Source organism: Elgaria multicarinata, chromosome 1 (assembly GCF_023053635.1).
Source record: "Elgaria multicarinata webbii isolate HBS135686 ecotype San Diego chromosome 1, rElgMul1.1.pri, whole genome shotgun sequence".
Taxonomy (NCBI): domain Eukaryota; kingdom Metazoa; phylum Chordata; class Lepidosauria; order Squamata; family Anguidae; genus Elgaria; species Elgaria multicarinata.
In genome coordinates, this window is record NC_086171.1 from 56321079 (window position 1) to 56343467 (window position 22389).

The 22389-nt window shown below is 42.1% G+C and overlaps 1 protein-coding gene across 2 annotated transcripts in view; it reads left to right on the top strand.

Annotated features, from left to right (window-relative positions):
- COLQ (collagen like tail subunit of asymmetric acetylcholinesterase) overlaps window positions 1–21627 on the top strand; it is a 56380-nt gene extending 34753 nt beyond the window's left edge. The window contains exons 8-17 of one of the 2 annotated variants that reach the window (XM_063115837.1): window positions 1940–1966; window positions 2895–2939; window positions 4502–4537; window positions 5592–5672; window positions 10024–10120; window positions 11587–11726; window positions 13034–13153; window positions 15988–16111; window positions 17500–17602; window positions 21049–21627. In XM_063115837.1, the coding sequence (XP_062971907.1) occupies window positions 1940–1966; window positions 2895–2939; window positions 4502–4537; window positions 5592–5672; window positions 10024–10120; window positions 11587–11726; window positions 13034–13153; window positions 15988–16111; window positions 17500–17602; window positions 21049–21118 (843 nt within the window). In that variant the 3' untranslated portion in view covers window positions 21119–21627. The remainder of the gene's footprint in view (window positions 1–1939; window positions 1967–2894; window positions 2940–4501; window positions 4538–5591; window positions 5673–10023; window positions 10121–11586; window positions 11727–13033; window positions 13154–15987; window positions 16112–17499; window positions 17603–21048) is intronic. The other variant, XM_063115843.1, reaches the window with a different exon arrangement.
- The last annotated feature ends 762 nt before the right edge of the window (window positions 21628–22389 follow it).

The following is a 22389-nucleotide window of genomic DNA, read 5'->3' on the forward strand; positions in this document are numbered from 1 at the left end:
GCAGAGGTGGGGGAAAGAATAATTACAAATGGAAAACATTTTTTCCCAGAGTATCATGAAGAACTAAAAGGTTTTATCAGTATATTAGATGTTTTCTACATTCTTTTTCTCATACTTTTCTGCAATCTAATATAATGTAAGATAGCATACATTTAAAAGTCCATGTAAGGGAGGACCTTGAAACCCCGGAATTGTACTATTTTTAAGGGTCCCCAATGCAGCACCCATGCACGCCATGACACCCATGTGCTCCTCCTATGGTGCCCATGTTGGAGTCCTCAATGGGGTGTCTGCAGGCACCCACAAAAATGTTAACTTTTTAAAACTCCCACCCTTTTGAAAAAAAATATGTACATGGATTTTTATGAAATGCATAAAACTTTCTAGCAGCTATACATGGGCTTCAACAAAAGTGGGCCAAATATCCAGATAAGTATCCATCTGAAGATAGCATCTATATGCCACCCATTCAAATATTGAAAGTGTTGTAAGGTCCTCAAGCCATTGCATTATAGGAAGTGAATGTTTATCCTTCCAATGTTATAATATCAGTCTTTTAGCTGTCAAAAGAGCATGGAGAATCCATTTATGCTAACCTTTTGTTAATTTCCATGAAATAATTTAAAAGACCATGGACATCAGTGACTATTAAAGCCTGTTCCAGTACAAAATTTATCTGTGTAATAACTTGCCCCGCAAAAGAAGCAACTACTGGACATTGCCAAAACATATATTTACAAGATGCATTAGCTGTATTACTCCACCAGCAAAGAAAGGAGACAAGTCCCATCTACAGGCTGTGCAATTAACATAATGTGTAGTTTGACCCTTATATAGTCTTCTTGAGAATGCAGAGAGGAACGGAAAGCACTGTGTAGTATATTAAATGGTAGATGTGGGAGAGTGAAATCCCTCTACATTATCCTAATAAAACACATGCTAAGAAATAAGCAAGTTCCTTGTTAATTGAAGATTGATTTCAAAGTGACAAAAGTAGAATATGTTCTGTACCCAACAGTGATTTTAAAACATACACAAAGAACCCTTGTTTAAGCATAATTTGCATTTTTCTGGAAAAGATACAGGTTGAGCTAGTGGCTTTAATGTTCACATATTTATCATATGTGGCTGCAGTGATTGTTTCCCAAAGACTAGAAATCTTAAATGATCATGGGAGTTGTTACAAAGGAGTTGACTCTAACTGGGAGCCCAATGAAAACCAATATCAAAGAAACTGAGAGTGTCATCAGAGGGGAGGGAAATCACCGTCGCTTCTCCGCCCCTGCTCCTGTCCCACAATACTTCCTCTTTCTTCTGGGAGAAGATAGAGGAAGTAAACAAAGACCACATGGCCCATTCAGGGGCCATTTTTATCGTGCCACTTTTCCTGAACACAGCAGGAAATGGCGGCACATTTGTTTCCCAAAAAAGTCAGTTTTTTGGGGGGGGGGTCTACTCCACGATAGAAAGAAGGAAAGAAGGAGCAGGGGTGGGTGGGAGGTGGATGGCGTCGTCTAAAGGACACGCGAAAAACTGTGACTCAGCAGTAGCAAGGGTGTAATAAAATGCTCACCTGATGAACAGCTGAGGAAAATAACTTAAGGCAATTTATAACAGAGACTGCTTTCAATTACATTATTATGCTGGTATTTATACCTGCTTTTTGCTTTCATTTTGATTTCCAAAGCCATCTCAAAGAGGACTAGCATGCTTGCTGTACCTGATTTTTCTTTTATTTCCATGGTGGCTTACAGGCTGTAGTGTGGTGCTGTCGCTTTGTATGTCCTTATTCGTAATTTTTTAAAATTATTATTCAAAGGCTACAGAGGAAAGTGTTGGTGCAACTAATTATTTATGGCTTTTCCACCCTAGTTTTAAAATCCATGCGGTAACATGATATAACCTACAGCAAATGTTAAAATTGCTGTCCTTTGTCTAGGGTCACCCTGGAAGCAGAGGAGAAAAGGTTAGTGCTGCCCAGAGTTAATTACTGAAAAGCATTGTGATTTATGCGCCTCAATGCCTTAATGCAAAGGTTTTTAAAACTCTTTCAGCCTGAAGGTGAATTCCACTTCAGAGCTGTTTTTTTTTTGGGGGGGGGGAGCACATTCCAGTGGTGGGTGGGAGCAAAGGCAAAGGGGGCAGGGCCAAAGCACCACCGAATTGTAGCTGAAAGCTCTTCCTGCCAATAACTAAACTTTAGGAGAGGCATTTCAATCTTTTAGTATCACGGGGAGGGGGACTGCACAAATGGTGGGAAACCATGAAACGATCAGTGGTTGGGGAAAGGGTGGGTCAAGGAAAAGGAGGCATGGGCTTCTTTAGATTAAAGGGAAATCACATTTGCTTACCGGTACTTTGCTTTCTGCTTCTCTTGCACAACTGTAATGAGCTGAATTACGTGGGAGGAGAGGGGTGACTGCGTGGTCTGAAAACCTCAGTCCTCATAGTATTGAATGGGCCCTGGCTTCACTACACCACTGCCCAAGAGAGTTTTTTCTTTCTCCAATGTCTCCATCAACTTGACAATAGAGTCCACAAGCAGGCGAGGAGTAGTGGAAGTGGGCGCCATCTTTGAGTGGCACCTGGTATCCCACGTACCTTGGCATGAGCCACTGCTGTTAAGCCTACCTTGGACTTCTCATAGTGGGAACCTATGAGTCATCATTTATGAATTGCGGAAACCCATCACACCAGCAAACGCTTTTGGTGGTGCATTAGGGTTGTTTTACGCTAGTGCAATTTCTCTTGCGCCAGCATCCAGACACTGTTGAATCCTGTACAATGTGTTTCATTCTAAATTCAGCACTGGGAAAGCAACAGATACTGTGTTATATAGCTTCTCTCTCTCTCTCTCTCTCTCTCTCTCTCCTCTGTGATGTGGTTTTCCACAGGGAGTTCAAGGAGAAAAGGGTGCCAAAGGCAGCAAAGGTGACAAGGTAAAATTACTTATATTAGGGCTTCTTAACATAGTGTTATCAGTTGTTCTTCCATTAAAAGCATGGATACTGTGATGTAGCTTATGGAACCACACATAGCACAGACCTCTCCTAACGTAGGGACACAAATATGGAAAATAGGGTGAGAGATTCTGCTCCTAATCTACATTACTTTAGCATCATGTTATTTTCAAGACAGTTTCAAGTTAATATTTTAAGAACTTTAAGAGCAGCCATGCTAGATGAGACCAAAGATCCATCTAGTCCAACATTCTGTTCACATAGTAGCGAACCAGGGCTAGATCTACACTACTGCTTGAAATTAAAGCTGTGTTGAAATGCACTAGGGCATAGGACACATTCCATATACCGCTTTCATAGTGTTTTTCCTGCTTTTTATTCCACATTTGTAATGTTTTGACACAAGGTGTAGATCTGTCTGTGGGAAGCCCACAACTTGGGCATGGGTGCAATAGCACTCTCCCAGAATGTAAATTATACAGGACTCAAACAACAAAATCAAATCCCAGGAAACTCCCTGGGAGATACTGGACTTGCCAGCCACAGACCTGTCTTCAACTCAGCTAATGGCACCACTAGTATCAGCTGCATTGGAAAAGATGTAATTGCTTTTTTTGCAGATGATAATTGGGCTAATTTGTAGGAGCCATCAGCCAAATGAGAATCCATCAGACTGGTTTACACCTTGACCCAATTAGTGAAGAATCCTGCCTCTTGTTTGAATGCTGGGTACTTGAATTTCTGCACATGGCACTTTGTTAGTATGTGATCCAAGGTCTATAGGGTTGCTAAATTTCAGCCTGTAGAAGGCTGCCCCTCCTTTAAGGCAATGTAGGAATCTTTGGCCCTTGAGATGTTGTTGGAGTACAACTCCCATTATATCTGTCCATTGGCCATGTTGGCTGGGGCTACTGGGAGTTGGCGTCCAACAGCTGGAGGACCATAAGTTTCTCACATCCGCTTTAAGAAGTCAACAGCAGAAAGCAGGTGGTTCTGCTTCCCCCATCGTATTGCTGGCAGTGCAGGAAGGCTGCATGTGAAGAATGTCTCCATGCCTTTTAAAAGCCCAGGTCCAGGCTCCCAGTATGGGAACAGCAACACTATAGACACATGAGTCATGTTCCCTGGATAAACAGTTGTTGAAACATCACCAGTTGAAAGGGGAACTAGGGTGAGAGGCAAGATATAGTAAGGCCATGGGGATGGATATCACACTACATAATAGCATTGATTAATTCTTCGTATCTATGCTTAAATGTTGCATTGAGCTGTGTTCATTGCTAATAAAATAACATAATCAATTGGACTGTAGGTCTAGTATAGCCCTTGTCCAAAAACATCTGTAATTGTCTGTGGTTTTGTAGTTTTGAAATGCATCATATGGCTTATCATAAATAAAAATAATTGCTGGAAAAACTGTTCAGTTGCTTGCTTTAAGTAGAATAAAACAACAACACTCTTTTGAATCTTATCCACACAAAGTACAAAATGATTCATTAAAAGGTATTTCACATGTTCCTTTCCCAACATTTTCCTTATAGGGATATATTGGCTTCCCTGGAATGCTGGGGCAGAAGGTAGGTACATAAAATGCCAGAAATTCTCAGGCTGTTCACCTGATCGGCATGTGTTGGGTGGTAATATTTCAGAAAACTTCTACAATGCAATATATTCAGAAGTAAGTCCCATTACAATTCTCTATATCAGCCTTAGCCAAGTTGGTGCCCTCCCATCAGCCCCAGACATCATGGCTGATGGTCAGGAGTGCTGGGAGTTGTCATCCAAATTATCTGGAGGACACATGGTTGGAAAAGGTTGAGCTGCACCAGCCTTCTCCAATCTGGGGCCCTCCGGATGTCTTGAAGTGATGGGAGTGTTTGGGGGGGGTGATGGGAGTTGTATTCCAAGGCACCTGGAGGCACCAAGTTGGGGAACACTGGCCTAGACAGTTCTTGGAGAATGAAAGCATTTGGTACTGTTGCTGCCCCAGTCCCTGAAGGAAACCCATTCATTCCAGCCACACATCCAGGGTCTAATCTACACCAAGCAGGATATTGCACTATGAAAGCGGTATGAAAGCAGTATATAAAAGGCAGGAGCCACACTGCTTTATAGTGGCATTGAAGTGTGCTGACAACTGTTGGAGCCCATTTACACACATACCATCTTTCATACCGCTGTATCCTGCTTGGTGTGGCTCCTGCCTCTTATATGTTGCTTTCATACTGCTGTCATAGTGCAATATCCTGCTTGGTGTAGATTAGGCCCAAGTTGAAAATCATGTTGCTTCCCTCTTGTCTAGTACCAAGCAGCCTCTGCCACTGTGTGATAGGAGGGCTAGCAGCAACTTGGGAAGGCTTAGAGCTGACAGTGAATTTTGTTTATTTCTTGAGAGTTGTATAACCAAAGGTCCTCACATTCCAGGATACTTAGCATATTCATTAGTCTTCCAGGGAAATGTTTGGTTTTTGAAAAGCAAGATATTTGGTTGCTATTAACACAAGAAAGTAGAAGCATCTCTCTTTTGCATATAGAGAATTGTATGCTATGTTGTAAATATGAGAGCTATACAACCAAAGATCCTATATGTGTAGTAAAGTTCTGCTCTTTGTTCTCTCCATCCCCATAAAGGGAGAAATGGGTCCAAAGGGAGAACCTGGTGCGTCAGGTCACAGAGGACCGACTGGAAGACCAGGAAAGCGAGGCAAACAAGTAGGGAATCCTGTACTGCATTTTAAGCTGTGTCCTGAAATATGTTTGGTTGTGCTGTACATTTTTGGCTGCACCGAAGAATAAATGCTAAAGAGGATACAACTGTACAAAAAAATTATAATGAGTGATAAACCAATACATAGGAAATAACTATATAGAAATGTACAAAGTAAGCAGAGATAGTTGCATTGAACAGGTATGCACAGAAAACACATGTGTTAGAAAAATAGTATAACATAAAACCGTAAATTGAACACAAACAAGCAATGGTTTTTTCAGATGGGCAAAGGTATAAATCAGTATAACATAAAAATGTAAATTGAACGCAAGCAAGGTTTTTTACAGATAGGCAAAGGTTTTCTAACATGTGTGTTTTCTGGTGCTTAAGCAGAGATGCTTAAAGCAGTTGAACTAGGATTTTTGCAAGAGGAACCAAAGCTGGGGTACAAAGAGGAGACAGATCTCCATACCACAGAACAAGGCTGGGGAAGCTGTGGCCCTCCAGATGTTGTTCAATTCCCATCAGATCTTCTGCATTGAGACAGTAGCTCAAATGTGTAGAAACTACTGTCTTATTTTGGGGTACCCCAATTTCACTTTCAAAATGATGGACACTCAACCATCTGAGTTCGCTATTTGTGTGTGTGTGTGTGTAAATGTTTCTTTAAAAGTATCTACTTGGATGCCTAAATAAGACCTACAAAATAAGTGAAGTGACATCCTTTAGTAGGAAAAAAAATATTGATGGAGTGTGCAAGTCTTCCAGAATATCCATAAGTGTTTGAAAGGCAGACATTGTTAACCTACAAGTTTGCATGTGATTTCAACAACAGAAACCACCTTTCTTACCAGGTCCAGCAAAACTACTTTGTATGGCTCAGAATCAATTAAAGTGTGTGGCTAATACAATTTTATCCTTATTGATTCAATTGCAGACACATAATTTGGATCCAGGGTGACAGCCACATCTGGAAGCATGCCCAGACATAGTCATAGTTAGAGCATACCCATTGAAATCAATAGGGGTTGTCTGTGACTAAGAGCTTTTCTACATGAGACATTTATTGTGCATCCATCATTGCTACTTATGGTTGTTTACAGAATCTTTAAATGACATAGTGACCCTCCAGTTTTGTTTCTGTAACTAAATATTACTGTCAGCAATATATATATATATATAGAGAGAGAGAGAGATGGGGAAATGTTGTATTTAATTATAAAAGTGAAATGAGTGACTTTTTCACTTGTGTATTTGTGCTATTTTACTATACCACATTGCCACCTAGAGGTTATGCAGAGGAAAAGCAGGAAAGTAGTGCTCAATTCTGTGATAAAACTGAAAGTAGATACAGTGGATTAACATCTGATTATCAGCTGATTAACAACTTTGTTCATGACTAGCTTAAATCCCGCCTATTTCAGGGGATGTACTCGTTTCTTGAAGTCTAAATTTTGTTTTGAGAGACTGCTACTAATGTGGGGCGGGGGATCTGAGACGTGTATTTAAATAGCCATTTGTTAATTAAGAGGGGGCACTTTTCACCTACTCAGTTATTTCCTGTCTCCAGGATCAGCTGATATCCCTATATAAAATGCCTGCAGTGGCAGCTAAATTAAGAAGGTGTTACTTCCACTTCCATTCCGAGATCTCTCCTGCTGATCTCATTGGCTCCTTCAAGTTCATGCTGAGACTCTTCTCAGGCTTGTTCAGTTACACCAAGCCAGAGCGTATCAAATTCTACAAGTCCCCCACCTTACAAGCACCAAATTAAACAACAACAACACACCCCAGGTTCCATAGTCTTTGTGGCATTTAAGTCAACACCAAGTAGCCAGCCTAAGAAATTCAGCTACTGACAGCTGTCTTGTGAGTGATTAATACTTGTGAAAATGCCCCTCCAGAGGTCTGCCGTCTAGGGTCCCTTTGCAGACCGAGTCCTACCTTTACTCATTCATCTTTTCTGCTCTTCCTTCCCCTCCTCCTTTCTGTTCTTTCTCCCTGTCTCGGCTTGCATATCCACCTCGCTTTTAACTTGGGTTTTATTGTTTTGATTTCTATTGATTGTGTCTGAATATTATTGTTAGTTATTTGTAACTGGTTGTAAGCCTCTAGAGGAAAGGCATGGTATAAAAAGTCCAAAATAAACAATTAAATAAGAAAATTTTTACATAACTAAATTATTAAATAATAAGTAAATTTATTAAATGTATGCATTGCTTCCCACTGCAAGAAGAAATCTCTGAACAACTTACACACACAAATACAAAAATCCATAATTAATATAAGAAAAATACCAAAATCAATATAAACCGTAATCAGCACAATATTACAAATACAAATAAACACTTTAAAAACATAATCTAAGAATACAATACAATACATCCACAATATAGAAATCTCTCCCCACCACCACCATCACAAAAGTATTGAATGAACATCACAAAAGCAGCCCACAACAAATGGGCCATAACTAATGTACAAAAGCCTGGGAAAATAAGTACGTCTTTGCCTGGCGCCGAAAAGACGACAATGTCATAATGAAGAATGGCTTGGATCCAGATTTGGGCATGTGTAAGTAGGCGGGCAGAGGTGGGCTTCCCTGCTCCTTCTTCCCCACAGTGCAGCCCTTCCAGGCTCCTGAAAAGGCTACATAGGGGGGAGGGTCCCTCCGAAATGGGGTGAGCTGTGTGGTATGGGGGATGGGAGGGGGGATTGCTGAAAATCCAGCAGAGGCACCTTCTGTGAGCAGAGTCTTTCTCTTTGCAGAAGACAGATTTATTTAAGTTTCATTTTAAATTATTTTAGGCCACCTTTGAGGATAGACTCCAGAATCAAAGCCCTAATATCTTCCCTCATTTTGCATGACTGTCTCTTTCACCTTCTTGGAAAACCTGTAAAAAAGACAAACAAAACCCGGGGTCTGTACCCCTGATGGGATCGGCTTTAGGTCAATCCACAGCCCAGTTTTGGGTCAGTGGAGCAATGTTCTTGAGCTGGCTGGGGATGATGGAGTTGGACCAACACCTCTGGAGAGCACCAGGATGATGATGATGATGATGATAATAGTTTATTTCTTACCCGCCTCTCCGATTGGATCGAGGCAGGGAACAACAATAAGCATAAAATACATAAAATACTGATTAAAAACATGGTATTCACTGTTTCAAAACATCCTAAAAGCATCCTAAAAACAGGTTGAGGAAAGCTGGTATAGATGACTGAATGTTTGTGCTACAAGGGATCAAAACACAGCCTGCAAAAACAGTGTTTGTGCAGAGGCAGGGCTGGGCTGGCGTAGGAGTTATATGAAAAGAAACAAGCCATGCTTTGCACTATAAATCATAGCTCCTAGCTTGGGCTAACTGCATTAAGCACTATCCCTTAGCGGTGTGTTCCCTCAGCATTTCTGCACATTAAAAGTCAGACTGTTCTCCAGCAACGTGGTGGTTTATCCCCAAATGATTTTCAAAAAAAGCTGCTCAGTTTGCCCACAGTATTCCTTGCACTGTGGACAGTTATTATTGCAAATGTATATCAGCCCTTCTTCAAGTGACCGACTGGTATGAGTACTGAAGAGTACATTTCTATAGGAGTGGCAATATGATGCTTCTAGTGGTGTGTGGCCACTGATCTCCTCACAAATATTCCCATGTGAACATTGAATGCAGCCTTAGTAATAAGCCATTCTGTGGAATATGCAGAATAGGGGAATTATTATTATTATTATTATTATTATTATTATTATTATTATTATTATTATTATTTGCATTTATATCCCGCTTTTTTCCTTCAAGTAACCCAAGGCGGCATACATAATCTTCCTCCTCTCCATTTTATCCTCACAACAACAACCCTGTGAGATAGGTTGGGCTGAGAGTCTGTGACTGACCCAAAGTAACCCAGTGGGTTTCCATGGCCAAGTGGGGACTAGAACCCAGATCTCCTGACTCCCAGTCCAACACTTTAACCACTACACCACACTGGCTCTGGGCACTTTCAGTCAAACACAGTAAATAAATTCAAATTTTAATCAGAAATGTGCATGCATTTGCTACAGAATGCATAAGGTGCTGCTGATTTCATTTGCTTCATTTCAGAATAAAGTCCTACTGTGGCACTCCAAATATATAAACCAGCGTTCCCCAACCTGGGGCATGCTGGGAGTTGTAGTGGAGGTCACCAGGTTGGGGAAGGCTGATATAAATACAAACACAGACGGAGATGACATCGTTAAATTTTCCAGCACAGATTTGAATAGAATGTGTTTATATCCATGAACTTTGTATATTATAAAGTACTGTAACACATTTAGAAGCATTTTAATATCTGGTCCTTTCTTTTATATGCTAGGGACAAAAAGGAGACATAGGAGCTCCTGGAACTATAGGCCCATCTGGGAGGCCTGGTCCTCCTGGCCAGCCTGGTCCACCAGGACATTTGGTATCAGGTAAGACAGATCTTTCTTGATGGCTGCTTCTCTCCCTTAATTTAAGTGATATTGCTTTGCTAAACAGAAAAGAGATATGTACCCATGAGATGTCTGTGCAACTGCTAGTGAGGCATTGACATGTTTTTAAGGTACAGTTTTAGGGTGGTTTTGGGCTTTCCCTGCATTATAATTGGAGCTCTTTTGCTCACAGCTACCCCTTGACCCACAGAGAACTTTTCTACATGAGGCATTTATCATGTACTTATGATTCTCAACACACAGTTGCTTATGGGTTCATTAGATCCACAGCAATGTGGACCCTCCTGTTTTGCTTCTGTGTCTAATGAGGGTTGTTTTAGAGCAGAGAAAATGTGGCATTTAATTGGGAAAGTGAAAGAAACTGTTATTTCCTCTTGTGTATTTGCACTGTTCTGCTATACCACAGTGCCATCTAGAGGTTATGTTGCAGAAAAGCAGGAAAGGAAATGCTCCTCATGTAGTGCTTGGATCTCAGTTCTGTGACAAAACCAAAAGTAGATACAGTGGATTAACAGTCGAACAACAACTTCGAGTAGAAAAGCTCAGAGTAAGAAGTAGTTTCTCAGTGCCAAAGTGGTAGGGCTTTATTTTCTCTTTCTGGAGAAGGTTCAGCTTTAGAGGAAGAAGGCATTGTGTTATTCTCTGTGTGTCTGAAACTAGGCTATTGAGAAAGCTGGTGGCTGTTAGAGTATATGTATGTGGGAAAGATACCAGGGACAATGTTATCTTTGCACATGTCCCTCTCTGAACTAGGAGCGGGAGTGTTACAGATATCTCCATCAATCTGTAATTCTCCTGCTGATATCCAGATTCATTAATTTATTCATTCAGCTGCTCACACTACAATCTGCTCTTTCTTTAAGATGTAAGAATAAGGTAAAAACCAGCGGGCCAGTGTGGTGTAGTGGCTAGAGTGTCGGACTGGGAGTCGGGAGATCCAGGTTCTAGTCCCCACCCGGCCATGGAAATCCACTGGGTGACTTTGGGCCAGTCACAGCCCAACCCACCTCACAGGGTTGTTGTTGTGAGGATAAAGTGGAGAAGAGGATTATGTACGCTACCTTGGGATCTTTGCAGGAAAAAAGGTGGGATATAAATGCAATAATAAATAAATAAATAAAATAAAATAAAATAAAATAAAAACAAACATCATACCCCAAGAAAACCTAAGGAAAAAACCAAACAGTGGTTAAAAGCGATGTGACAAGCCCTGAAGTTGGAACACCAGTAATACTCCACAAGTGTTGCATCTGTTTTTCATGGATAGAAACCTCATGTGATATTTATAGGAGTTAAAACACCCACATTTTAAAGTATCAAATGCCAACTCCCACATTTTAAATGTTAGATGTTTAGCTTGCAGGAGAGGGTGCGCCGTGTTCTCTTTTCAGCATGTCTTTATCTATTTCAGCAACTTCCTAGTGTGGCAATCTGATATTTTCTAGGGCAACTAACAATGGGGCCAAAAGGGGAAAGAGGGCTTCCTGGACCTCCAGGGAAATGTCTCTGCAACCCTCAGCAAAATGTGAATATCCCACCATATGAGGAACCACTGTTTGGACAGCCCTATTCAAAAGTTCCTGCAGTAAGTGAGTTTGATAGGAGTTAATCTGGGCATATTTTGTAAATGGATCGTCCATGATTACAACATTAAGTTGCTGCTTTGGTAGGGTGACCATATGGAAAGGAGGACAGGGTTCCTGCATCTTTAATAGTTGTATTAAAAACAGAATTTCAGCAGCTGTCGTTTGTATGCATGCAGCACCTGGTGAAATACCCTCTTCATCACAACAGTTAAAGCTGCAGGAGCCCTGCCCTCTTTTGCATCTGGTCAAGAGGGCAGGGCTCCTGTGGCTGTCAAGAAGAGGGAATTTCCCCAGGTGCTGCATGCCTACAAACGACACCTGCTGAAATTCCCTTTTCTACACAACTGCTAAAAATACAGAAGCCCTGTCCTCCTTTCCATATGGTCACCCTAGCTTTGGTTGACTTGATCTGGGCTGCTACGGGCATGTGTGAGAGAAAAACTAATTTGTTTCTAGAGACAAGACCCCCTGTCCCAAAATAATCTGAATGCTTTGACAATGTTACTCTTGAGTATTTGCTCAGTTCTGCCAACGATTGTCTTGGCATTTGTTGCTATGCTGTGCTGCTGAGATGTCAACATGAGAATTCAAAGTGCCACTAAATTAGTCAACTGGCTGCTGTTTCTTTAAATTCTCCCTGTTCTTGTCTACTACTTGATGCCATTGGATGAGGATGAGGAGGAGCGCCCTATTTCAGCTTTACAGTGCACCCTGTTGAGATTTTTTTCAGTGGGTAGGGAGTAAGCAATTATTGCCCATTTGCAAATAACGATCCAGTCAGTTCTCCCACCTAGTGCATCAGTCCACAAATCGATTTGGTGCAGAAATGTGATTTTGCCCCCTACTACTTCAATTCTTGTAATAGCGAGACTTGTCCGGATCATGGTTGTTTGGTGTCATCACAGGGCCTATTCAACGGTGCCTGGGATATTACTGGGATGCATGCCTCAAATCCCTCCTCCCTCTATCCATTCTAGAGTTAAAATTAAAGTGTTTATAACATCACACTTTTAAAGTTACCTCTTCTTTCAAGCCTGTTCCACCTACTTTAAGGCTGCTCTCATGACTTCCAGTTACATGGGGACAGGCAGCTAGCAATACCAGTTATAGATTAGGTCATGCAGTTTATTCAAATTCATAATAACACAAGCTTTGGGTGGGTGGGTGGGTATCAATGGGAAAGGTCTTCAGTATTGATCCCGAGCCCTTCAGAACCCTTAGACCTCTGTTGCAGCCTATTATTCTGCTACTATAGCTGATACAACAATCTATTTTTCTCTTAATTCTTTTTATTTCTCTTTCCCAGATTTTTGTAGTGAATAACCAGGAAGAACTGGACAGACTAAGCACAGAGAACGCCCTAGCCTTTCGAAGAGATCAGAGATCTTTGTACTTCAAAGATACTTTTGGATGGCTTCCAATCCAGGTAAAAACAGCAACGTCAACCGTGCAAAAGAGCTGCTCGACGTGGCCTGCGGGCCGTGAATGGAGTGGGAAAGAGACGCTCAGTGCAAGTGGGGCGGAAAGGAGGCATTTGTCCACCACGTGCCGAGTCACTTTCTGTGAGAACAAGTGCTGAGTCACTCTGCATGGGGGTGGGGGTGAAACAATGACATCAAGCTCCATCACACCAGCATTTTATCACACTTTTGTCCTCCTTTGTTTATTGTTTTACCCCGCGACCCTCACACGATGTTGTCCCTGTCCTGCAGTCGTCTTGTCTCTTCGCCTTCATTTTCCATGTTTTTCTGGGGTGCAGTATTTTTTCTCCACGCGGGATAAAACCGCCCTTCCATCCCTGTGTATTGCTGTCCTCATGCTATGTCACAGAACATCCCTTCTTGGAGGCATGTGCGTTGAAGGGCAGTCTTGCTGATGAAAGAGGAGGGTGGGGTGGTTCTCCTCCAGTCCATAGAACTGCTCAGTCAGGAAGGGGGAGGGAGGGAGGGTGCATGAAGACCCCGTGCAAAAGGGAGCATCATCTTACCTCTAAAGGCAAAAACAGCATCCAGGCAATAAAATGCTAAAATGCTAGACAACAAAATGAGCCCGGGGCGGGGGGGGGGGAGGTGCCCACACCCATCACAATGTCCATCAACCACAAGAACCGATGAACTGAAGGGGAAGGGGACGAGGTGGGGTGGACGCAATAGTGGAAGAGCAAACAAGTGAAAAGAGATTTTGCCGATATAATGGTGATACCAGGAAGGCATGTGAAAGGGACCCGCGCTTGACACGCTAATGAAATGGGGGTGGAAACTGCAGATCCTACCTAGGAAAACGTTTAGGTGTGATGGGCCCCATCATGAGGGGAGCAGGGCTTTGGGGGCAGAGCCCTGCCCTTTGGACATCATCCGGCCTGATAGGCTTGGTTCAGGGGGCAATCAGGCCCGCAGACTAAAAGACATTGCCCCCTCCTACTAGGGAGTAAGTTTCATTTGACACAGTAGGGATTCCTCCAGAGTAAATATGTATGGGGATTGGTTCTAGAGACCTATTCCTATTTAGAGGAGGCCCATGTACATCTATGGGACTTAGTCATGACTAGCTTAAGTTCCATTGATTTCAATGGATCTGCTCTAAGTATAGCTAAATCTGGATCCAACCCTAGGACTGCAGTGTACGTTTCACTATTGTGCAAATATGCAATCCAATACTTACTTGTAGCATGACTTACCAACGTCATTGTCCGGCAGTACCAAACACTCTGTTATGATATTGCTTAACCATAGTCAAAGGCATACAGAATATGGAATAGTGTGCTTCTTCACCCACCTTGGGAGAGGGTGGTTAAACAATCAGCAGTGTTGTGTTTGTACCACCCCTGAGATTTTGTTTCTGGATCATGGAATATGGGGGAAAGGAAAGGCTTTGAAAATATACCCCATGAACACAAATTCGCTGAATTCCTCAAAGGTAAGTATGTGTCTACTAAAAAGCATTATGGTTTACATTCTGGTTTGGATGACAATTTTGGCTGAAAGGATTCTGGTGTAAATATTCTACTAAATCAGCCTTCCCCAGCAAAGTGCTCTTTAATATGTTGGCCTATAACTCCAATCATCCCCAGCCATTGGTCATGCTGGCTGGGGATGATGGGGGTCATAGGCCAATACACCTGGAGGGCACCAGATTGGGGAAGACTGCACTAAACCCTGAAGCAATTAAGATTCTGTGGCTGCCTTGAAAGCTCTGGGTTTCCCCTGCTGGGGAAAAAACGTGTTTTGCTTCTGTGGGGTGGCCATTTGGCTTGCCGGGCCTGCCCCCTGTCCCTTGCCCAGCTTCCGGTGACCAATCACAGGTCACCTTCCTCATGGGAACACCCCCGGCATGACTCCGTCGTGAGGAGAGATGGTGGAACAGCCATAGTCATTCGCTGCAGCAGGAAAAGTGGGGAGTAAGTCACTGACTTTTCCAGCATGCAGCTTCATGGAAAAGCCCTGCTACTTTGTATAACCGATACAGCGCCACCACACAGCCACTGCGGGGCTTTTAACCTGAATAGACAGCCCCTCTAATGCAAGATTCCCAGCTGATTCTGCAGCTGGCTGAATTAGATCTTAGAACTGAAAACAAAACCACAAGGAATTTTCAGCAAGGAAGAAGAGGAACTTACACTTTGCAACTCACTAATAGCTTCATCCCACGTACCTGTTTCCCTCGAATTATCCCCTACAGCGTTAAGCTGTCATTGTTGTTGTTCTTGTTGTTAGCTAAATCACACCCCGGGCGGTAGCACTCCTAAGATCCTTTGCATACCAGGAAAAGGGTTTAAGGGGGGGGATGTAAAAAAATAATTAAAAATGAATGGATGACCCAATCCAATTCAAATTTGGTATGCTTAAAGCTCTCCCTAATATCTATTACTGTGCCAATTTTGATGACTTTATCTTTAAAAATAACACAGATGTAAGCATTTGTTTAATTTGAAGCTTAAGCGTATCAAATCCTGCTCCTGTGCCCCCAGTGGCCGCTTGGAAAACAACAAATGATTCGCTCCAAAACTAGTAGCAAAATAGGTCAGGTCTTTGGGCTTATAACACAATTAAAGCAGGATGATTGGGAGTACTTCACAGTCAAAGCACCCTATTATAAACTGGAAAACTTCAGAGTACTTCACAATAAAATCAGATTATAAACTGGAAAACTTCGGAGTCCTTTGCACGCAATTCGCAGTGATTGCACAGTATAACGCTGGTGTGATGAAGCTCTAAGGATGGCTAGAGTTCAGTTCAAGTAACTGTGTTGCATTTATTCAAGCAGCTTACACCTTTCTATCCTATGGGCTACCAGATGGAAGACAGCAGCACATGTGGAGATGGCGTCCTCCAAGAAGGGGAAGAATGCGATGATGGCAATAGCATTGTGACCGATGACTGTATAAGTAAGTTTGATCTATTCAGCTCTCATTTTCCTACTTTCATTTAAATAAAAACCCTAAAATAAATAGACCTCCTAATTTACATGCTCTGCTCTACTGGGAGAGCAGCAGGGAGCACAATCTAGTTTAAAAAACAAGCAAACCTGGGTTATTGGGAATGGAGCAAGGGAAGGTGCTGGTTGTTGCCATCCAATCGCTCCCACTAGGGTTAGATGACCCAGAGATGCTCCCATCCCTGGGTTGTTAACCGTGATGTGTGAACCAAGGAAATCAGCATTCTGAACTGCGTGGAGAGCCTTCATGGATACAGCAGGCTCTCCTCTTCAAAGGTCACCCTTCACCTCTAAAAGGTGATGAAAGCAGCAACGGAGGGTGGAGGGCCTAGCACACTCCCCCTTACTCACGTGTTTAGTATACTTAGATGTAGAACTCCCAAATAGTGATTCTGTGTCTTTCACCAAGTTAAAAAGAGTTAAGCACTTCTGAGAGATATAGGGTTGTAATAAACCACACAGAGGCAACAATCTATGTTGGAATCATTAGTGTTAGGGCATCACTACATTAAGAGAAAGCTTTTGTTTCCTTGTTCTTTGGCACAATTTTTATGGGTTGCATTACACAGGCTGAGAAGGGTGAGCACTTCCTTTGAATCGAATGCTTCTCTTCACTTCCATTGAGGCAGCGCCATCTAGTGGCGGAAAATATCACTTCCCCCCAGCTATTACACTTTAAAAATGGTTCTTTTCATACTGGGATTTCCAGGGAATACTGTGGGAGACGTCCTGGTCGTTCACAATGTCATGTAATGGACCTGAAAACATCTGTGAGTGGCCAATCATGACCTTGCAATAAATCACTCATTTAGAAGAGCCCTTGGAGTTAAGGTGAAAGAAAATCTAACATGCAAATGAGCCTCTTTATTGCCCTGGATTCTAGGCCCTCACAAAGAACTGTGGGCTGCTGGGATGTCCATGTAATGTACGGGTTTGGGCGACTCTTTATGAAATGACAACCTGTTGTAAACAGTTGATAGAAATGAAGTTAGTGACCATTAAAAGTACAAAATTTAATACAAAGCAAATGAATTAAAATTGACGATATTTTCGCACAAGTGCACTTTTTATCAAATCATTGGATGTTCAGTTTAGAATTACAAGTGCTCTTATGTGAAAATATTGTCAATCTTAATTCATTTGCTTTGTATTAAATTTTGTACTTTTTGTGGTCCTTAACTTCGTTTTTATCAACCGTTTGCATTTCTGTTAAGGCTAGTACCTTTTTGTGCATGTGTTAACCTATTGTAAGCTACATTGAGAATCATTTGATTGAAAGGCAAGATATAATGCTTCTAAATAAGATTTTTACTTGCCCTTTTATTTCATGTTTATTAGGGTGCCGCCATGCTTATTGTGGAGATGGCTACCGGCAGGAAGGTGTTGAAGACTGTGATGGAAATGATTTTGGATATTTAACATGTAAAACGTATCTTCCAGGGTACAGCAATTTTAAATCATTTTCATTTGTGTTGAATCATGGCAGAATGTTATTTGCTTGAACAAGGGGAAGGAAGAGGAAGGCAAAGGACTCCTATCATTCCTTTTATTGATAGGTGGAAGGAGGACTTGGCTTGGAAAAACACTGGCTGTGGCCCATATCACATAATCTCTGGCCATGGCTAGACGGGCTGATAACCCCGGGGATCGCCCCTGTGCGTTCACATGTTGCACAGGGGATCCCGGGAGCAGGGAGGGAAGATCCCTTCCTTGCCCTGGGATATTGCCATACCCTTCTATCCCGCTTTTCCCACAGTCTTGGGATGATTCCGAGACCATGGGATGTCTGGCCGGGCATCATGGTTTGTCCTGGCTCCTCATGATTAACTGCGAGGAGCCGGGAACCGGGCATGGGGCATGGAGTTCCTAAGGAGCTCTGTGCCCATCGGGGGTGGGGTGGGGGAGTGGGAAAATACTTTTTATTAAAAAAAAAGACCTATCATTTGCACAGGAGCGCTCGCATGCTCTTCTCCAATAAAACACAAAAACAAAATGGTGGGTGCGACGTCCTCTTCCTCCCTGGACATCGCATGCCGCATGTAGACAGAGGGGGAGATCTTGATATCACCATATCACAAGATCCTCCCCCCTCCGTCCCTCTATACCTGGTAAGTCTAGACATGCCCTCTGTGGTTGCTTGGAGGAATCCATTTTCCCTTCACCTTGAGCATTGTAGGCAAGTAATTGCCCTGCAAAATTCTTCACTGCACTATGCTTACTTGAACAACAAGCAGTGCTGGCTAGGGAATGCTGGGAGTTGCAGGACTTCTTTCTGTCTAAGCTAGCTTGGGATTGTGCCCTTTGGCATCCATGATGTCTGCTCTGCACATGAACCTCCCACCGGTTGAAACACATAATCAAGTCTGTGGTTGCAATTCCCCATCAGTTGCACATTGCAGCTATCTGCAAAAATATTTATTTGACACACAGCTGTCGTGCTTCTCTTTAATCCAGCAGGGTACTTTGCTGAGCCATTTGCTCACTTGCAATCTGACTTGCTAGCATTGGTATTATTAGCTCCCTTTGGTTAGCTGCATTTTACCTGCAGTAGCTGTAGTTTTGTCATGCTGTCGGGTATTGTTACAATCTTACAGGAAACATTTAATTTGCAAATGAAATTATCTGGAGAGTCCGCATGGCTCATGATAGAATAATGTGTTAATTGGCAGGAATAAGAAAACACAAGAATCGGTTTTGCCAGCCTTCTTCTGTGTTAACTCTGAGGATGTAATTGTAACTCCCTGTAGCACCATGTCTATTAATGCTGATGTATAAAGTTTTTTTGTTTTGTTTTTTTAAAGAAAAGGAAAATGAATCTGTTAAAGGATGCAGGCTAAAGGCTGATATTGAGGTTAAGGTTTTGAAAATCGAGGTCTCTGCTTTAGGGTTATTAGATTCCCAAACAGGATAGCAGCTATGAAACCTCTCAGATTTCGTGGGGGTAGGAAGACTGTGCCTGCTATTTGCATTGCGGAAAACGTTCCCACTGGAGTAAATGGGGGCTTTATTCCCAATGCAAATAGCAGGTGCAAGGGGGGTGGTCTGGATCAGGACCCCAGTGGAGGGCAGAGCCTGTCTATCCCACACGCACCCATGGCAGGCCCCCAATCTGGATTTATGCTCCCCGTTTAAAAGCCACGCCTGCCTGCAGTTTTCAAAAGCCGCACACACAATGGCTAATTACACAAATGGCGTCATGTCTAGTTTGGCCCTCAGTATTAAATTTTGCCAGCAACTCAGTATTGCTTCTTTGAGTACTAGGAAATATGATTACCCTACATGAAAACACATTTGCCCCAACCCAGCTAAAAAAAATCCATGCATGCATGCAAGCAGAGTTCTGTTCTACATTCAAAAACTACGAGCAGAGATCAGATGCCCATTGGAATGGGCATCAGAATGAGTGCCCAGGTGTGTATGCTGTCTATTGCTGTTTCTGATAAATTGTGCATGTGAATAAACATCCCCATACCCATTTAGGTACAAGCAAATTATATTATTTAATTATGTATTTATTGAATCCCACTTTGCAGTTCATTCCCCCCACCCCAAAGTGACTTACAAATACAAAACGATGATTGATCAGTACAAAACCAGAAGGGCATTAAACAATAAAAAAGCACCATCAGAGAGGATTAAATACTTTTAAATGTCTGGGTAAATAAAAAGATCTTCATCCAGTGTCTGGAAACAATTGGTTGTACATCAATTTTAAGTGCAGCTCAAGTTGGACCAGAACAATTATCTGTAAAAAGCCTTCAACTCAATAATTTCTAATTTTTCTTTAAAATATATGAAATGGACATAAGTTTATACATATCCAATTACATGGATTTTAGGATGCAGGCCTTGACTCAAATATCAGAAGGATATCTGAAAGGTAAAGGTAAAAGGGCATTTAATTCATTTTACCATATATGGTTTAGATTTCAGCTAAGGTTTAAAACCCTGTGCTGGGAAGAGGCCCATCCTAGCCGTACCACTGCACTGTTTGTGCAACGTCCATTGCTGGGTTGGAAAGTGCAGCCTTGCCCATTGTCATCATATGCATTTCCCCAGGGCATCATCACAGGGGTGGGGGATCATGTTACTATTGCTTCTCCACCCCTGCATTTGTCCCTCATTATTTCCTCTTCTGCGGAAAGAGGAAATAAACAAAGACCACGTGGCTCATTCAGGGGCCATTTTAATTGTGTCGCTTTTCCAGCACACAGCAGGAGATCGTGGCACATTCTGGGTTTTTTTTAAAAAAGTCAGATTAAAAGGAGTCTATTTTGTGATGGAAAAACGAGCGGAAGGAGTGGGAGGTGGACAACGACGTCTAAAGGACGCACGCTCACCTGTAAGTGAGCAGCAGCGAGTGTGGAATAAAACGCTTGGCTGATGAATTTCCTGGTCTTGGCCATGAAATTATATTCATTTTATTTGGCAGCCCTAGTCCTAAATTCTTTAACATGTTCTGATAAAAAATTCACTGATTCCAATGGAAATGTTGTCACCCACGGACTGCAAAAAGCTTTGGATTAGATTCTAAATCGTTCCTATTGAGTGATGCATAGTAAAGTATAGGTTAGAACAAATCTTGATTTTGGACTGTGCTAAATAGGTCTTCAGTAGTGGATGTTAGTGCAAATTGTACTGTAATTCGTGCCAGAAATTTCCTGTTAGCCTCTAGTAATTTATTTTAGCTTCTACAGAAGACTACTTTCAAGACCTGTCTCTCCACAAGATTTTAAATTGTCTGGTAAATTGGTTATCACCTTTCCTAAGCAGCTTCTTTGAGATGTTTGCAAAGAAAATGTCAATGCCTCATAACAGTAAAACAAACAAACAAAAACCCAAATACGTTAACAACTAATGACTTTTGTGTGTTATCTTCTGCCTTAGGTCTTATGGGAAATTACGATGCACTTCTTATTGCTATATTGACTCTACAGAGTGTCGATATTTTACATGAAGGGTGAGCGGGTGTTAGGTGAGTATTATCTCACACATGACAAGCATACATCAGGTGCTATGTTATCATCAAACCAAGGCCAGGCAATAGATGAGCAAGCCAACTATGTAATGCAACAACTTATGCCATGTTGCTATGGTGATCAGAGATGTATTTTCAATCTACTCACACTGGAAGAAAATAGGACCACTGCATCCTGTCTTAGTAGAAAAATGTCAAACAACATTTATAGTTAAGACTTACATTTTCCATGGCTGCTTACAGGAATTCCCTCGTGCAACAAGAACAAAACCAAACCACTGGAATACTGTATTTTACTTCAATACTGTTACTTCATAAAAACACAATAATACCTCAACTTAGCACTGTTAGTCCTACAAATAAGCTCTTCAGGTTGTTCTTTAATAATAAAAAAAGACTTTTTCCAGTATAAACACAAAGCATATTCTTTTTGCAGTGTTTATAAGGACTATTTAAGATTTGTTTGTTTACTACATTTGTAGTACTTTGTATATAGCTTTAAGCTTCAATCCTGTACCCAGTTTCTTGGGGATAAGCCCCATTCAACTCAATGGGACTTAGTTCTGAATAGACATGTATAGGGGCTTGTCTAGACTGGAGTTTTTCCCCCGTAGTAGCTTTGGAGTGGCGGCAGGTGATCTACATGACACAGCTGCCACTCTGAAGCGATCCAGGGGCAAAGCCCCCAAGCTCCGCACTAAAAGAGTTGGGCACTTACCCCGACTTTTTTAGCTTGGACCGAGGCTCCATGCCTCTGTGGACCCTTGTTAAGAAAAGAAATTAAAGGTGCGGGTTGGATATTCTGCCAGGGAGGGAGCACTCCATTCCTCCTCCCCCTTGTTTCACACCCCCACCCCTATTTAGCTGTAAATGTGATCCTTTGCATTTACAGCTTTAAAAAAAAAGGGGGGGAGGAAGAACAAGTCAGTCCATTTATTTTTATTTATTTTAAAAAAACACCCTAACCTTAAAAGAGGGGGCCCGGATGTTCCCAGGTGCCCCAGATGTGCCGCGTGTGTGCTTGTGTGGGCGGCTGCAGTGGTAGCTGCTCCCAGAAAGCCTGCAACTGTGCTCCTTCCGATGTAGATGGTCAGAAGTCGCATCAATGTGGCAGCGCATTGCCTCACGCTGCATCCCTGATGTCGTCAAGACGAGGGCCAGGATTGCACCGTTAGTTGCATGAAATTTACTTCAATATGCAAGAAGCCTCCAGTTTTTGCATATTGACTTGGGACAATTTAGGCTGCAAT